Below are 17,746 nucleotides of genomic sequence, written 5' to 3' on the forward strand. Positions count from 1 at the left end.
TTCTCAACCTCATCTACAAGGTTTTTTTAGCTGGTTCATTGTAATAAAGTGTGTATCTTTACAATAACTAGTTTGAAATAAAGTGAAAATCAGAGAAACAGGCTTCATATTTCACAAGTATTTAATAATTTATATGATAAACTGTACTTGTCCAGTCTTTCACACACAGCATTGATTCTTTGGTTAAGTGGTTTTTAACTGAAGGCTTAAAAAGTTTGGGAAACACTGAACTAATTTACAGATGTGACACCAGGCGATTCAGAATGATCAGATTACTGTGTATCTGTGTGTTTCCAGGTGGAGAATCTGGGTGTTAAAGGTCTGCTGGTGTCGGTCTCGCTCACCCTGCCCTGTCAAACTCCACATGTGATTTTAACACCTCACAACTTCAGCATGCAGGAGGTGCATCACTCACTCATCCAGCTAACACCATCAAATCATAATTTTTGTGAAACATCTGTTCCTTCTCTCCAGGAACCCAGTGCAGTGCAACTTCAAGCCAGAACGACAGGTAAGAGATCAGATATGTGTCCTTCTGTGACTGCTTGTCATTGGATGTTGATAGCAGGTATAAAGAACCTGAGACAGATGTTGCTAGTTGGTGTAAAAGTCATTCACACTAAAAACAATAACAATAACTGTGATGATAATTATAACAATAATGATACCTGTAACAAAAGCTATATTGGCATCCAAATGTTATAGTTATAGTTATCCTTCTCAGTGTGAGTGGCCTTAAATAGATGCATTAGCAGTTCATAGTTTTGGGTGCCAATACTGCAAGTCTTTTTTTTTCTATGCTGCTTTTGTATCAGGGGTTGCAAAAACAACCAAAGCATATTTAAAGATTTAAAGTAGAATATAGCTCTAAGTTGAATCATACACTGCACGCAGAGGGTTTATGTTTAACATTTTATTGCATCAATTAGAGTATGCTCGGGCAATGGTAAACAACAGCATGTGTCAAGCTGGCAGTGATCAGATGACAACACATTAATAAATACTCACTTATTTTATTGAACAAATATCTCAAATAAATTGATAGTAAATGTGAAAGTGACGTGACATACAGCCAAGTAAAAGTGAAAGTGACGTGACATACAGCCAAGTATGGTGACCCATACTCAGAATTGGTACTCTGCATTTAACCCATCCAAAGTGAACACACACAGCAGTGAACACACACACACCGTGAACACACACCCGGAGCAGTGGGCAGCCATTTATGCTGCGGCGCCCGGGAGCAGTTGGGGGTCCGGTGCCTTGCTCAAGGGCACCTCAGTCGTGGTATTAAGGGTGGAGATAGTGCTGCTCGAACTCACACCCCCCACCCACACTTCCTGCCGGCCCGAGACTCGAACTCACAACCTTTGGGTTACGAGTCCGACTCTCTAATCATTAGGTCACAACTTCCCCACTTCTGTGATTAATCGTGATTTATTGCACACTTCATGAATAAAGCATAGACCATTTTATCTTGTTTCAAATGTTTATTTGTCATCATTTTGCTATAATCCAGCAACAGTAAAACCAAAAGATACGATTTTAGAAAATGATTTCTCAAAAATCTGTATTTTCTGCAAGCTTTTTCAAGATAATTTAGATGTCTTTCCCAAAAAGGGACACTTACAAACTCTAAAGGACACCCAAGGAGACCATATATAAGCACATAGGAAAGAAAAAAAAAAATAAAGTATGTGTACAGTGCAACCTCAAAAAGCCTTTTTACATTTTAGAGAAGTGAAAAGTTGCGATATATAGAACAGGACCACATGGATATGGCAAAAAAAACAAAAAAAAAAAAAAAAAACCTAAACCAGGGATAGGCAACTCCGGTCCTGGAGATTTTAGCTTCAGCCCTCATAAAAACTCACCTGCCTGTATCTATCTAGTAATCCCGAAAACACTGATTGCCTTGTTCAGGTGTGTTTAATTAGGGTTGGAGCTAAACTCTGCAGGACAGTGGCCCTCCAGGACCAAAGTTGCCTATCCCTGCCCTAAACCAACCGCCTGCTGACTGCTTACATCTACTACTGTAGACAGATCCATTCATTATCGTGAATGTGTGTGGACACAACGTGAATGTACGGAAATGTCTGTGTATGGTGCATATTATACAATGTGCGATCAGTGCGTCAAGAGCACTCATACACGCATTATTATAATGAAATCGCGTGTGCTTAGTGCTTACTGTAGCGAATCCGGTACGCCACCACAATCGTCTTTACCTTTATTTGCAGATCTTCATCCATCAAAACTTTTACTATTGAGAACTGGTTCTCCAGTCGAGAAACCGGAGCTTGCGTCCTCATCTAGGCCATACATCGTTGGGATTTGTTTGACAATCGGTAGACAATCAGTCTGTACTTCCACACTAGCACGTGTCATTTAACTATGACATCCCTACCTTTGGAACAGACAATAAAGACGGCATTTTAATAAACAGCAAAATCCCCAGTGGTTAAGATGACACTCTGAGTGTGGCCTCATATAAACTCTTAAGTAGTGTTAAAAAGTAAAACTGAATCAGTGTTTGATTAATAATTTAATTAGGTGTTTGATTGAGTGCTGCTTGACCGTTATTTGAGACCCTGATAATAACAAGCACAATCGTCCAACAGAAGAATCACAATTTGTTTTTGTCACAATTTCATAGTGTCATGTGTTTGCTTTAGTTGGGATCATGTTCTGACACTTGACATTCTTAACCCTTCTTGCGTAAACGTGGTCGCTTTGGCTGTAATGTTCCATTAGGATTATACCACAGGCAACAGCCAATAGCAAAAGACATTGAGAGGTGAAAGTTGTTTTAATGAATCACTGATCTCTGAGTTATGTTTCTTCTACTATTGATTCAACACTTTAGATCCCACCTGTCAAAGTGTATGTTAATTTCTATACATTTTGTACAGGTCTCTTGCAACTTGTCTGATTTTTTTTTATTTTGAGGGTTTTGATGTTAGGCGCACACACATCAAGAATCAGCAGATGATCTCAAATGTTGACAACCCGCATATTCAGATGAACAGATCAACTCTGAACATCACACCAGCTATTAGTGTCACATAAAAGGAAAGCAAAAATAAAAGAATATAGTAGAAAAAGAAGTTTACAAAGACAATTCAGTTCATAATTTATTTCAGCACAATCATGATGGGAGCCATGGATGAGTTTTTATTGGCTTACAACATGCCTTTTTTTGATGGTCACCTTGTTGTGATGTCATGCTGATTCTGATTTCTGTGGTGTCTAAATTAAGAGGGATTTATTGATTTTTTATGTTGAATAAACTTTTAAAAGATGTCTGACTACCCAAAAATTCAGGACCATTATTTTTTTCCACCTAATTTTACCTAAGAACAAGCGACCCAATTAGGTGCCCCAGGTTACTACATTAATTATTTCACAACATGATCAACACGACCTGATCACCTTTCCTCTGGGTTATTCTGTATAACTCATTTATCACAGCCACACAAAAATATAAAGTTGGTCATTTAATCGGTCAGGATCACAACTAATCAAACATGACCACTATAATGGTGCTACAAAAATTTTGATTTTCCCTCGTTGGCGATTGTGCCATGTTTATATCAGGAGTCTTCAATAACGGTCAATCATCACTTCAATTAATCACCTAATTAATCTCAGTATTTCAACACTGCTTCAGTGTTACTTTAACACTGCTTCGAGTTAATATGAGTCACACTCAAGTGGTTTAATTAACACTGGGAGATTTTGCTGTGTCTCCAAATCTTTTGTTCATATCAGTCAGATGATGTTCTTCAGACGTCACGAGGGCAGCAGTGTGACCTCTGACCCTTTAATATCTGTCAAATTAGTGATGTTGAGTGTTACATGCATGTTAATTGCCTCCTTTTCATCACTGTTTAACTATTTCCCTTTACAGTTTTCTGAAATTAACTCTGGTTTATTGCTTTCACTGCTCCAGTGTTTGTGGTGTTTCAGGACAGTCACTTGTGGAAGTTGGTGTCATCAGTTTCATCTGCAGAAATATCATAGCTCACTTCACCTGATGGCACATGCACTCTACCAAATGTCCAGGAATTCAAAGTGTAAGTGTTGAACACAACGTAAACTACAGTACTGCATAGTCACAAACACGTGAAACACACTCCTGAACTAGAGCACCGCACAATCACAAGCACACACCTGAACAACAGCACTGTCACAGTCACATGAACTACAGCACTGCACAATCACACACCTGAACTACACAGCACTGCAACAGTTACAAACATGATTGGAGAACCCCTGAACTACAGCACTGCAAGTTTTACAAACAGTGAGACCCAAACCTGAACTACGCACTGCCATTTCACAAACACGGAGCCCACAACCTGACCTACAGCACTGCACAAACAACGTGAGACACCACTGAACTACAGCACTGCACGTCACAACACGTGAGACCCCACAACTGAACTACAGCAACTGCACAGTCACAAACACGTGAGAACCCACTAGCTGAACTACAGCACAGTCACAAACACGTGAGACCACACACCTAACTACACACTTGGCCAAACTGTGAGAAACACACCGAACTACCGCACGGCCAGGCCACCAACACGTGAGACACACACCTACGACATCACTGCACATCACAAACACACACCTGACACAGCACTGCATAGTCACAACACAGCACTAACTACAGCACTGCACAAACACGTGTAACACCACCTAACTACAGTACTGGCAAAACACGTAGACACACAACGCGAAAACTACAGCACTGCATAGTCCCCAAACACACACCCTGAACTACAGCACCTGCACAACACGTGATACACACACCTGACCTACAGCACTGCATAGTCACAAACACACACCTGACTACAGTACTGCACAAACACTGAGACAACCACCTGAACTACAGGCACTGCATCAGGCACAAACAACCCCTGACACTACAAGCACTGCATAGTCACAAACACACACCTTAACTACAGCACTGCACCAACACGTGATACACACACCTAAACTACAGCACTGCACAAACACGTTAGACACCACTAACGACATCCTGCACAGTCACAAACACACACCTGCCTACCAGCACTGGCACAAACACGTGAGACACACACCGAACGACAGCACTGCACAACACATGAGACAACACATTAACTCCAAGCGCCACACAATCACAACACACCCTGAACTACAGCAACAGCACAGCACAACATGTGAAACACATCACATCGACACAAAGCAATCACATCGTTTGTCCATCAAAATCCGAGGATGACGTCCACTTCTGTCGTTTAAACGGTGGAGTTTTTCTGATGGCTGAATAATCCATCCTGGATCCACGGTTCTATGGCAGTTGGGCATATATACTGCTATTGGTGTTCCTGTATTTATGGGTGTGTTTCTCCTGAGCTTCACGTTGTTGTCTCCTACCTGTCCTTTCTCCTCCCAGTGCTTGGGTCCATCTAGACACCAGCGCCTCCATGTGTTTACGGTCCAGCAGCCACGTTATCCAAGTCCCCATGTTTTAATTTTGCAACCTTTTAAGCACTGTTCATTTTTGGCTTTAAAGCGTTTCTTCTGGCCTCCAGCAGAGTGCTGGCGCTGAGTTGTAGCTGTCCAGATATCCCTCTGCGGGGCAGACTTTTTGTAGGGCATTCTTCTTACCTGCCCAGCCACGAGTTGGTGCTAGGGTGATTGTGGCCTCAATACTCTTGCAGCCTGTTCTCCTCAGGATCTCGTGTGAGGCACTCTGTCACACCAATGATTCCCAGGATGCCGCTGAGACAGCAGATGTGGAATTGTTCCAGGGAACTTTGATGTGGCGGCTGTAGAACCCATGCTTCACAACTGTAAGGAGGTGGTGATGCAGACTGCTTGGTAGACTCAATTTTTGTGTTGAGAATGAAAGGTTCATTGTTCTGAACAAACCCGCCGCCGGAGGCTCCCAAAGGCGCGTGGATGCTTTGTTTGATTCTGTGCTGCCTCATTGTCAATGCTATGTCTTCGAGAGAATCGCCCCAGGTTGACAGGATGGCACAAATGATAGTTTTTCATCTACAACATAGAGGTGAGATTGGTGGGGGCAGGTGGGATTTTGGCACTCCACTGGCAGATGACCACTGTTTTGGCGGTATTGATGGTCCAGCCCCATCCTGCTTATATGCCCTCCACTGCTGGCATCTAGGACATACTGAGTTCTTGTGAGAGTGAGATACGATAGCGCAGTCATCTGCATACTGCAGCTCAAGTATCCCTCACTCTGTGCCAGTTTTGGTGTGATTGGCAGTCTCCTGATATTAAAGAGGTTACCAATCCACCGTAACGCTACTGTCACTCCCTGTTGTCTTGAATTTCTTGTGGAGAAGCTGGGGACACCTATGAGGAAGATGTTAAAAAAGCACGGTGCCATGTATCCCACCCCTGCCTCCCGTGCCGCACAGGGAAAGGGCTAGACTGTTACCTCCTATGTCACCCTAGCAGTCATTCCCTCAGAAACTGACGAGGATGTTGACAACTTAGTGGGCATCCAAACCCGTGGAGGCTTTCCCACAAGAGATCTCTCCTGCCAGTGTTCGAAGGCTTTGGAGAGGTGACAAAAGCCATAACAAGGTTCTTTAATGTTGCTACCTGCACTTTCTCCCTGAAGGTTGCCGTTTTTTTAAAGACCTGTCGCCTGTACTCCTTTCTTTTCTAAACCCGCACTGTGACTCGGGAGCAATATACTCTGTGATGTTGTTAATCAGTCTTTAACCACCCTTGGCCAGGACCTTTGCCTCCACAGCAAGAAGCCGATATGCCCCCTATGGTTGTCACAAATGTCCCTATCCCCTCTTGCTCTTATATATGGTGACATACTAGCATCTCTCATTTGCTGTGGGATGCTTCAATCGCCCCAGGCCTTGGTGATGTAATGATGTGTGTTCTTGGTGCAGAGATACCCTCCCCTGTTTTTAGGCAGTTCTGCAGGATATTGTCAGCGCCAGAGACTTGTTGTACGTCGGAGCATTTTGTGGTTAAATTGTTTTTTTAACTAATTTTATGAGCCACTTTAATCTGTTCGCATAAACACTTTTTATCATTTAATTTTGATATGTCAATCCTGTCTATAAATTTTCAACCAAAATTACCATCACACCACGTGCATCCTGACCATTGATTCTGTATCTGTAATTCTAATGCAGTGATAAGGTCAGTACGTCGCTACAAGTAGTGACGCTAGTTAGTTTAAACTACATTTCTTAGTAGCGTGGGTGAGCGTCGCTGCTTTCTTAATCAAATAGCTTGTTTTCAGTAGCTAAGCTCTTTTTCTGATCAAGTAGCGTGGTAGCTCAACAAACTGACGTACATTATCCAAAGCCATTCTGAAACTCAGCGCAAAACTGCTAAGGATCACTGATCCCTGGACGCATAAAGTTACGCCACCACCACTACACCTCGTAACGTCATTTGGCTCCTCAAACTGTCAGTCAAACCTATTAGTCTTCCGCCTCTCTCGTGAATAAGTGCGGCCGCGCAGTTTTGGGAGTATCTTAGTTTTGTTTGCAGTACACTGTAAAAGTGATACTCCATATTTACTCACAAATTGTGGCAAACAGATTACAAGCAATATTATTAATTAAATTAACACATTAGAATTAATTAGATTAATCAATGAGATACTTACAAGCAATCATTCAAAATGAGTAAATAAGATGAAAAAAAAAATAAGTACAATGTATACAAAAATATTTGTTTTGTTGGCAAAAAAAAACGAGAACACCTTCTTCAGCCTTGCATATTAGAGGCGGGTTTGCACGTTAACCCCACCCCATACCAGGAAGATGATCGACCATCAGAGTAGGTATGGGGTGGGTTAACGTGCAACCCCGCCTCTATATGCAGGTGCAGCCAGGTGCTTCTCGTTTTTTGTCGCAACAAACCATATTTTTGTATACAGTTTACTTATTTTTTTGTCAATCTTATTTTACTCATTTTGAATGATTGCTTGTAGTATCTCATTTGTGATTAATTCTAATTACTTCTAATTGTTAAATGTATTATAATAGTGCTTGTAATTGTTGCCACAATTTTATTGAGTAAATATAGAGTATCACTTTTTACAGTGTAACTTCAAACAAACTAAGAGCCCCTCCAACTGCGCGCCGCCACTTCATTCACGAGAGAGGCGGGTAAGAAAATGAGGTTTGCTGACAGTTTGAGGAGCCAATGACGTTACGAGGTTTAGTGGTGGTGCGTCACTTTTACTGGTCCAGGATCATGATCCTTACGTTTTTTGAGCTTGAGTTCGAAATGCTTTGGATAATGTACGTCAGCTTTTGTTACTCTACCACCCTACTTGATCAGAAAAAGAGACTTAGCTACTGAAAAGCTATTTGATTAAGAAAGCAGCGCGCTACCACCACTACAGAATGTAGTTAAACTACTAGCTCACTACGTGTAGCGACGCTACTGCCCATCACTGTCAATTAGAATTACAGATGTACAGAATCATGATCAATGGATGCCCAACGCTTTTGTTGATGGTAAAATTTTTTTTTGTGAAATTTTATGACAGGATTGAAATATAACATTAAATAATAAAAGTTTTTATGCGATACGTATTAAAGGGCTTCATAAATTATTACAAACAAATTAACCACAAATTCTCCCTGAAGTACAACAGTCGCCTGGCTCTGACAATAAGTCCTGCAGAACTGCTAAAACAGTGTAGGGTATCTCTGGCACAAGAACACTACATCATTACATCACCAAGGCCCTGGCTGATGAAAGCATCCCAAGCAATGGAGAGATGCTAGTATTTTCCCACCATATATAAGAGCAAAGGGGATAGGGCCATTGTGACAACCATAGTGCATATCGCTTCTTGCGTGGCAGGCAAGGTCCTGGGCCAAGGTGATGTTACAAAGACTGATTAACAACATCACAGAGTCTATGCTACCCCGAGTCACAGTGCGGGTTTTTTAGAAAAGAACAGGTTACAGTCGACATGGTCTTTTTTTTTTAAAAACAAACCCGGCAACTCCAGAAAAGTGCAGGGAGCAACATAAAAGACCTTTTTATGGGCTTTGTCAACCTCTCCAAAGCCTCGACACTGTGGCAGAGAGATCTCTTGTGGGAGTTCCCTCCACCGTTTTGGATGCCCCACTAAGTTTGTCAACATCCTCCCGTCAGTTTCATGATTGAATGACTGCTAGGGTGACCATAGAGTCACCATTCTGCCTGTCCCTGTGCGCACAGTGGTAAGGCAGGGGTGGTGTACTGGCACCAGTGCTTTTTAACATCTTCCTCATATGTGTCACCCAGCTTCTCCACAAGGAACTTCAGACAACAGTGGAAGTGACATAGCGTACCATGCCTGTATGGTAACCTCTTTAATATCAGGAGCACTGCATCAACCACCAACTGCCACAGTGATGAACTTGAGCTGCAGTATGCAGATGAAAAAAAAACTGGGGGGCGTCTCGTATCGCACTCTCCACAAGACCTCCAAGTCTGTCCTAGATTGCAGCAGTGAGGCATATAGCAGGATGGGGCTGACCATCAATACCCGCCAAAACAGTGGTAATCTGCCAGTGGATGCCAACATCCCACCTGCACCACCATCTTCTATGTTGGTAGATGAAAAATATCAATTGTCCATCATCAAATACCTGGGATATTATCTTCTGAAGACATAGCAATTGACAATGAGGTCCAGAACAGATCAAACAGCATCAGCCGCCTTGGGGACTCCGTCGCGTTTTTCAGAACAGAACCTCATCTCAACACAAAAAATGCTCTACCAGCATTCTGCATCCCCACCCTCTCTACAGTTGAGGGAAGGGCATGGTTTACTTACAGCCGCCACATCAAGTCCTGGACACTTCCACATCTGCTGTCTCCAGCGCATCCTGGGAATCACTTGGTGTGACAGAGTGCCCTCACACTGAGATCCTGAGGAGAACAGGACTGCAAGAGTATTGATGCCACAATGACCCAGCACAACTGCTCTTGCTGGGCATGTCCATTCAGGTGTGGGTGTCTCACGTGTTTGTGCAGTGCTGTAGTTCAGGTGTGTGTTTTCACGTGTTTGACGTGGTGCTGTAGTTTCAGGTGTGTGTCTCACGTGTTTGGACTGTGCAGTGCTGTAGTTCAGGTGTGTGTTCCACGTGTTTGTGCAGTGCTGTAGTTCAGGTGTGTGTCTCACGTGTTTGTGCAGTGCTTGTAGTTCTGTAGGTGTGTGTCTCACATGTTTGTGCAGTGCTGTAGTTCAGGTGTGTGTCCACGTGTTTTTGTGCAGTGCTGTAGTTCAGGTTGTGTGTTTCACATGTTTGTGACTGCGTGTTCAGTGCTTGTAGTTAGTTCAGGTGTGTGTTTGTGACTGTGCAGTGAGTGTGTGCAGTGTGCATAGTTCAGGTGTGGTGTTTGTGTGTGTTTGTGCGGTGCTGTAGTTCAGGTGTGTGCCTCACGTGTTTGTGCGGTGCTGTATTCAGGTGTGACTGTGCAGTGCTGTAGTTCAGGTGTGTGTTCCACGTGTTTGTGCAGTGCTGTAGTTCAGGTGTGTGTCTCACGTGTTTGTGCAGTACTGTAGTATCAGGTGTGTGTCTCACGTGTTTGTGCAGTGCTGTAGTTCAGGTGTGTGTTTCACATGTTTGTGACTGTGCAGTGCTGTAGTTCAGGTGTGTGTTTGTGGTTGTGGCACTGCTGTAGTTCAGGTGTGTGTTTCACATGTTTGTGACTGTGCAGTGCTGTAGTTCAGGTGTGTGTTTGTGATTGTGTGGCGCTGTAGTTCAGGTGTGTGTTCCACGTGTTTGTGCAGTGGCTGTAGTTCAGGTGTGTGTTTGTGACTCTGCAGTGCTGTAGTTCAGGTGTGTGTTTGTGACTCTGCAGTGCTGTAGTTCAGGTGTGTGTTTCCACGTGTTTTGTGACTATGCATAACTGTAGTTTACGTGTGTTCAACACTTACACTCTTGAATTCCTTGACATTTTGTAGAGCTGCATGTGCCATCAGGTTTTGAAGTGAGCTACTGAATATTTCTGCAGATGAAACTGATGACACTCAAACTTCCCACAGTGACTGTCCTGAAACACCAACAAAACACTGAGACAGTGAAAGCAATAAACCAGAGTTAATTTCAGAAAACTGTAAAGGGGAAATTAGTTAAACAGTGATGAAAAGGAGGCAATAAACATGAATGTAACCACTCACATCACTAATGTGACAGATATTAAAGGGTCAGAGGTCACACTGCTGCCCTCTGTTGACCGTCTGAAGAACATCATCTTTGACTGATATGAACAAAAGATCTGGATATTAAAATGCGTCTCATTGTCTGTTTCAAGTAGGGATGTCATAGTTAATGACACGTGCTGTGTGAAGTACAGACTGATTGTCTACAGATTGTCAACACATCCCACCGCTGTATGGCCAGATGAGACGCAAGCTATGGTTTCTCGACTGGATAACCAGTCTCACTAGTAAAGTTTTGATGGATGAAGACTGCATTCAAGGTAAAGATGATTGCAGTGGCGTACAGGAGTCGTACAGTAAGCACTAAGCACACGCGAGTTCATTATAATAATGCGTGTATGAGTGCTCTTGACGCACTGATCGCACATTGTATATATGCACATCACAGACATTTCTGTACATTCACGTTGTTTCCACACACATTCATGATAATGAATGGATCTGTCTACAGTAGTAGATATGCAGTCAGCAGGCGATTGGGATAGGCAACTCCGGTCCTGGAGGGCCACTGTCCTGCAGAGTTTAGCTCCAACCCTAATTAAACACACCTGAACAAGGCAATCAGTGTTTTCGGGATTACTAGATAGATACAGGCAGGTGAGTTTTTTTGAGGGCTGAAGCTCTAAACTCTGCAGGATAGTGGCCCTCCAGGACCGGAGTTGCCTATTTTTTTATTAGGGGTTTTTTTTTTTTTTTTTTTTTTTTTATGCCATCTCCATGTGGTCCTGTTCTATATTGCAACTTCACTTCTCTAAAATGTAAAAAGCCTTTTTGAGGTTGCACTGTACACATACTTAAAAAATTTTTTTCTTTCATATGTGCTTATATGGTCTCCTTTGGTGTCCTTTTAGAGTTTGTAAGTGTCCCTTTTTGGAAAGACATCTAAATTTATCTTGAAAAAAGCTTGCAGAAAATACAGATTTTTGAGAATCGTTATTCAGTCTTTTGGTTTACTTTGCTGGATATAGCAAATGATAACAAAATAAACATTTGAAACAAGATAAATGGTCTATGCTTTATTTCATGAAGTGTGCAATAAATCACGATTAATCACAGAAGTGGGGAAGTTGTGACCTAATGATTAGAGAGTCGGACTCGTAACCCAAAGGTTGTGAGTTTGAGTCTCGGGCCAGCAGGAATTGTAGGTGGGGGGAGTGAATGTACAGCGCTCTCTCCACCCTTAATACCACAACTGAGGTGCCCTTGAGCAAGACACCGGACCCCCAACTGCTCCCCGGGCGCCTCAGCATAAATGGCTGCCCACTGCTCCGGGTGTGTGTTCACGGTGTGTGTGTGTGTGTTCACTGTTGTGTGTGTGCACTTTGGATGGGTTAAATGCAGAGCACCAATTCTGAGTATGGGTCACCGTACTTGGCTGTATGTCACGTAACTTTCACTTTTACAGAAAAAGGGTGTGATTAATCTGATTAAAAATTTTAATCGATTGACAGCCCTAGTTTCAAGTGTGCAGCTGAATCACTCCTAATGTGTCATCATCTGATCACCGCCAGCTTGACACATGCTGTTGTTTACCATTGCCAGCATACTCTAATTTGATGCAATAAAATGTTAAACATAAAACCTCTGGTGCAGTGTATGATTCAACTTAAGCTATACTTCTACTTTAAATCATTTAAATATGCTTTGGTTGTTTTTGCAACCCCTGATACAAAAGCAGCATAGAAAAAAAAAGACTTGCAGTATTGGCACCAAAACTATGCACTGCTAATGCATCTATTTAAGGCCACTCACACTGAGAAGGATAACTATAACTATAACATTTGGATACCAATATAGTTTTTGTTACAGGTATCATTATTGTTATAATTATCATCACAGTTATTGTTATTGTTTTTAGTGTGAATGACTTTTACACCAACTAGCAACATGTGTCTCAGGTTCCTTTATACCTGCTATCAACATCCAATGACAAGCAGTCACAGAAGACACATATATGATCTCTTACCTGTCGTTCTGGCTTGAAGTTGCACTGCACTGGGTTCTGGAGAGAAGAACAGATGTTTCAACAAAAATTATGATTTGATGGTGTGAGCTGATGAGTGAGTGATGCACCTCCTGCATGCTGAAGTTGTGAGGTGTTAAAATCACATGTGGAGTTTGACAGGGCAGGGGGAGCGAGGGACCGAACACCGGCAGACCTTTAACACCCAGATTCTCCACCTGGAAAACACACAGATACACAGTAATCTGATCGTTCTGAATCGCCTTGTGTCACATCTGTAAATTAGTTCAGTGTGTTTCCCAAACTTTTTAAGCCTTCAGTTTTAAAACCACTTAACCCAAAGAATCAATGCTGTGTGTGAAAGACTGGACAAAGTACGTTTATTCATATAAATTATTAAATACTTGTGAAATATTGAAGCCTGTTTCTGATTTTCACTTTATTTCAAACTATTATTGTAAAGATACACACTTTATTACAATGAACCAGCTAAAAAACCTTGTAGATGAGGTTGAGAGGTTTTGGACCTCTGTCCTCCAGAGAGAAGTCAGATACGTCACAGAGTCTTCAGCCACTCTGACAAACAGACAATAACATTTTGTTTAGTCATATTCTCCGTCAATCATTTTTTATCATGTTATTGTCGTAGTTTGTTAACTGCTGGTAATAATGCTGTTTGTCTCTGTAATGAAGCCATTAAAACAGAATCTACAGGAGAAAGTGGGTAAGAGAAAGATAGAACAGAGCAAGACATTTAGATTTTAGTTTTATATCAAATGTCTTGTGTTGAGATTTCAGTCATTCAGAAATAAAGAGCAGATCAAGAAGGACAGATGTTTTTTGATAAATGTGACTCACAGACTGATCGACAGATCAACGGCGAACTGCACCGGGACGCTCTTCCTCACCTCCGTATCACTCATGTTTTCCATTGTTATCACTGTGAACAAACATACAGAATTTACTCACAGATGAACATGAAATGCAATAAAGTCATTCTTCTTAACATTTATAACTTATATGGTAAGCCCAGATCTCTGTATAACATTATCAATATGACAGAGTCCTGACAACAAATGAATAAATGAACATTGTTCACCTGTTGGCAGTGATCATCATCTCCATCCAGTCAGACCACTCATTATCCCATTTTGTCACACGGAAGGTTCCCAGAAACTGAGTCTAGAATACAGTAGAAACCAAAGATGTTGGTAGCAACACCAAGGTCATGGGTTCATGGGCTGTAGTAACTGTAAAGATATATTCTGTTCATTACTGTAATGTGTATGAAAAGAAAAGTGCAATCTGTATGTGTGTGTGTGTGTGTGATTCTGCCTTACTGTGGTGCCGCTGCGGTACACCGGTAGATTAATTCTGCAGGTTGTTCTGTTCGTAGCACTGCTGTCCCGATCACCACAGCTGCTTCGAGTCTGACTCAGCTGTTTATTCAACAGACACACAATTTATACAAAGTTCTGTCATGAAACTCTAGATGGAGCAGTCTGTTAGGTTCTAGCTCAATCTGATATAATCACATGATTACTCACATGGTACAGCTCAATGGTTTCTTTTGCATCAGCAGCCAATGAGCTTGCTGCACAACATTCAAATACTTGGGTAGAGAGCTTCAGAAACCCTCCACCTTCCCCAGCTCCACCTGTATAGATCTGCTACAGGGTGATTTCATGTAACATATGGGAGACATTTCATATATGTTAAAAGTGCAGCAGCAGTATTTCCTGCATACTCACAGCAGCATGTCTGTGAATGTATTAGCAGTAGCAAGTCTCGGTACCTGCTCTGCTCAGATCTATTACAACATATTTAGAATTTCAGAGAAAGAAAGTTTTCAGAGACTCTGCCTTTAATATAATTATTTATTTTTTATTCTTTGAAAAATATCTTAATAGCGCTGTATTCGTGCAGAATTGGCTGCCTTTTGGAATCTGAATTGGCCACGCCCCACAAGAAGCTGAACCGAATTGACAAGAAGAGGAATTTACTAAAAGAAATTCGGCACAGGTGATGCATAAAATAGTGACAAAATATATTTTTTTAATTTAATCTTATATCAATTATACTTTTTCACATTCAAATTGTGATTCTGATTTCCTGCAATATTGCTGTTTGCTACATCAATTCAAAATCAACTCATACTGACTGAATGCTATGTAGCAGAAATTCTTCAAAACTAAACTGATTTAAGGAAAAACGTGTTTTTAGGATGTTTAGATGTTTTTCATAAGTCTTTAGTTTGACACGCAGACAGCTGTACCTTAATAGCATTGAATTTAGAGAGTGAGATGCCTTCTGGGTAATGCAGCACTATGCTGGTGTTGTAGGAGTCGTCGCCTGGGTTTGCCAGGAATACAAGGACCATGAAATGAGCTTGATTCTCCACCACTAACGTGTCGTTCCTGCAGAACAAACCGTCATTTCAATAGAAAACCAAATCCTGATGAAGAATGCCAATATTCAGAAGCATTTACAATCATATATCAGAATAAAATCATGTCTGATTTATTTATCAGTTGTTTTCTCACGTAAAACTGAAGTTCAGCTTCAGATCGGCCACACAGCTGTTGTTTGAATTACAGCTCCATTGAAACGGCACCCTGGTCAACAAAACAGAACTTTTACAGAACTTTTGAACGTTGCAGAAACTTTTAAGAGACAGAAACCAAGCATAGTGTTAGTTCTGGCAGGTGGCATCAGTCAAGCTTGCATCAGTGACTCTCAGTTGAGCCACGTTTTACCTATAGGAAATACAACCACCTATCACATCATCCCCATATAAGGTCTATTCAGTATTATTCAGCAGCTTTATCTCTTGCTCAGTAGGTAATAACCCTCCTCCATCCCCAGCTCCTCCTCACCAACAGTAAGAAATTTGCCTTCTGATATCCCTCACTCAGACTCGTTTATGCTGAATTATGTTGTTTCATTAAATTGCCATTAAGAACATTAATGATTTCTGCTAGGGGTGTGCCATATCATACCATCCACGATAATACCAGTATAAATTTTAACATGATTAAAAAAAAGTATCATATCACGATATCAATAGGCTTGTTTGAGATGAGCAAAATCTGTGAAGAATTGATCACCGGTGATCACCGCGAGATGCATGCCGGTTAGAAAAAGTGTCCGAGTTACGTCTGCCCTCGCTCTAATGTCATGCTGACGTGTGCCAAAAAACTCTCACGACGGCGAGGTGGCTGTGTCGGAATGAGCAATCGAGTGCAGTTGCTCTCCACCGACTGGATCACTCTAAAGCATGATGGTAAACGACTGACTGATGACACAGCTTCATGCTCATTGGGTGTCTGAGAATGTCAACTGATACATTTTCTCTTTATTCTAAGAATTAGATTACCCATTTATTTATTTCATAGTTTACATGCAAACTAAACAAAAACAAAAACATGCTAGTGAAGTTAAGAATTAGGACATGTGTTTATTTTATTTTATTTTTCTCTTAATTAGAATTCTTCCTTGTAATTTTCACTTTATTCTATTGTATGTTGGTGTGAATTAATAAATCAATCCATTAAAAATATACATGCACACATACATATCTAAATGGACTGTTTAGCCATTATGTCTCATCTTTGTGTGGTTTCATCTGAGAAGTGTCAGGGTCTGGCTTAAAACAAGGGAAAAAAATTCTGAAGAATGTTTGCTACAAAACAGCTTTGATGGTATAGTATGGAAAAATACTATGGACATAAAATGGTGGCAGAAACCTGCTTGTTTGCAAACATTCTTCTAAATTTCCTCCTTTGTGTTTCGCAGAACAAAGGAATTGATGCACATGATGACAAAAACAGTGGTATTTTCGATTACATCCACTTCGTCTGCGATAAAAAAACGTGATCTCGTGAACGTGATCCCTCCATTGCTGACGTTTTGCAGGTGACAAAAACAGCGAGATTCAGGAAGTGCGTCCGACTTCAAAGGTCTTTTTTTGACCCCTCCCCTTACTGCAGCCGCCTACTCTCGCCTACATTTCAGGCGAGGGCAAGGAGCGAATCTCAAACAAAGCCTAATGATATAGCAACGCAATGACGTATGGTGGATATACGTTTCCTAGCGCGCACAAACAACACCACAAACCCAATAGGAATGTGTTAGACTTGAGCAGCACTGCGCGCAGACTGATCGGGTGTATGACAACAAAGTATCGCAAGAGGGGATCTAGAGCATATCTGAGAGCACAACGCTTACCTTCAAAAACAGGCGAGGAGCATATCTTTAGTAAAGCTTCGTGGAGAGAGGGGAGGGGGCCTGCCTGAGGCAGCGTTTAAAAAGACAGCCTGTGCGTCATCACAAAAAAATATCAATTGCATTAAGCCTTGACAATTAAAACATAAAAACACAAAAAATCATTAAAACATAAAAACAGAAAAAACGCAAAAACTCAACTGAGAGTTCGCGCACCGAGTTCAGTGCGCACACAGAGAGCCACGTAAACACCAAACCGAGCTCTTCTTAATTTATTCCCATGCCTGAACAAACAAATACACCTCGCCAGTTTAAAAATACAAAGACAAAAA

The 17,746-nt window shown here is 41.5% G+C and overlaps 1 protein-coding gene across 1 annotated transcript; it reads right to left on the reverse strand.

Moving 5' to 3' along the window:
• Nucleotides 1-14,285: 14,285 nt before the first annotated feature.
• LOC109082663 lies at nucleotides 14,286-15,805 on the reverse strand. Its single transcript, XM_042717210.1, has 5 exons — nucleotides 15,734-15,805; nucleotides 15,466-15,607; nucleotides 14,738-14,860; nucleotides 14,531-14,629; nucleotides 14,286-14,372 (listed from the first exon to the last, which is right to left on the reverse strand). The coding sequence occupies exons 2-5, from the start codon at nucleotides 15,568-15,570 to the stop codon at nucleotides 14,286-14,288; spliced, it is 414 nt and encodes a 137-aa protein (XP_042573144.1). The 5' UTR covers nucleotides 15,571-15,607; nucleotides 15,734-15,805.
• Between the last annotated feature and the right edge of the window lie 1,941 nt (nucleotides 15,806-17,746).

The sequence above is a fragment of the Cyprinus carpio genome, chromosome B1 (genome assembly GCF_018340385.1).
Source record: "Cyprinus carpio isolate SPL01 chromosome B1, ASM1834038v1, whole genome shotgun sequence".
Taxonomy (NCBI): Eukaryota; Metazoa; Chordata; class Actinopteri; order Cypriniformes; family Cyprinidae; genus Cyprinus; species Cyprinus carpio.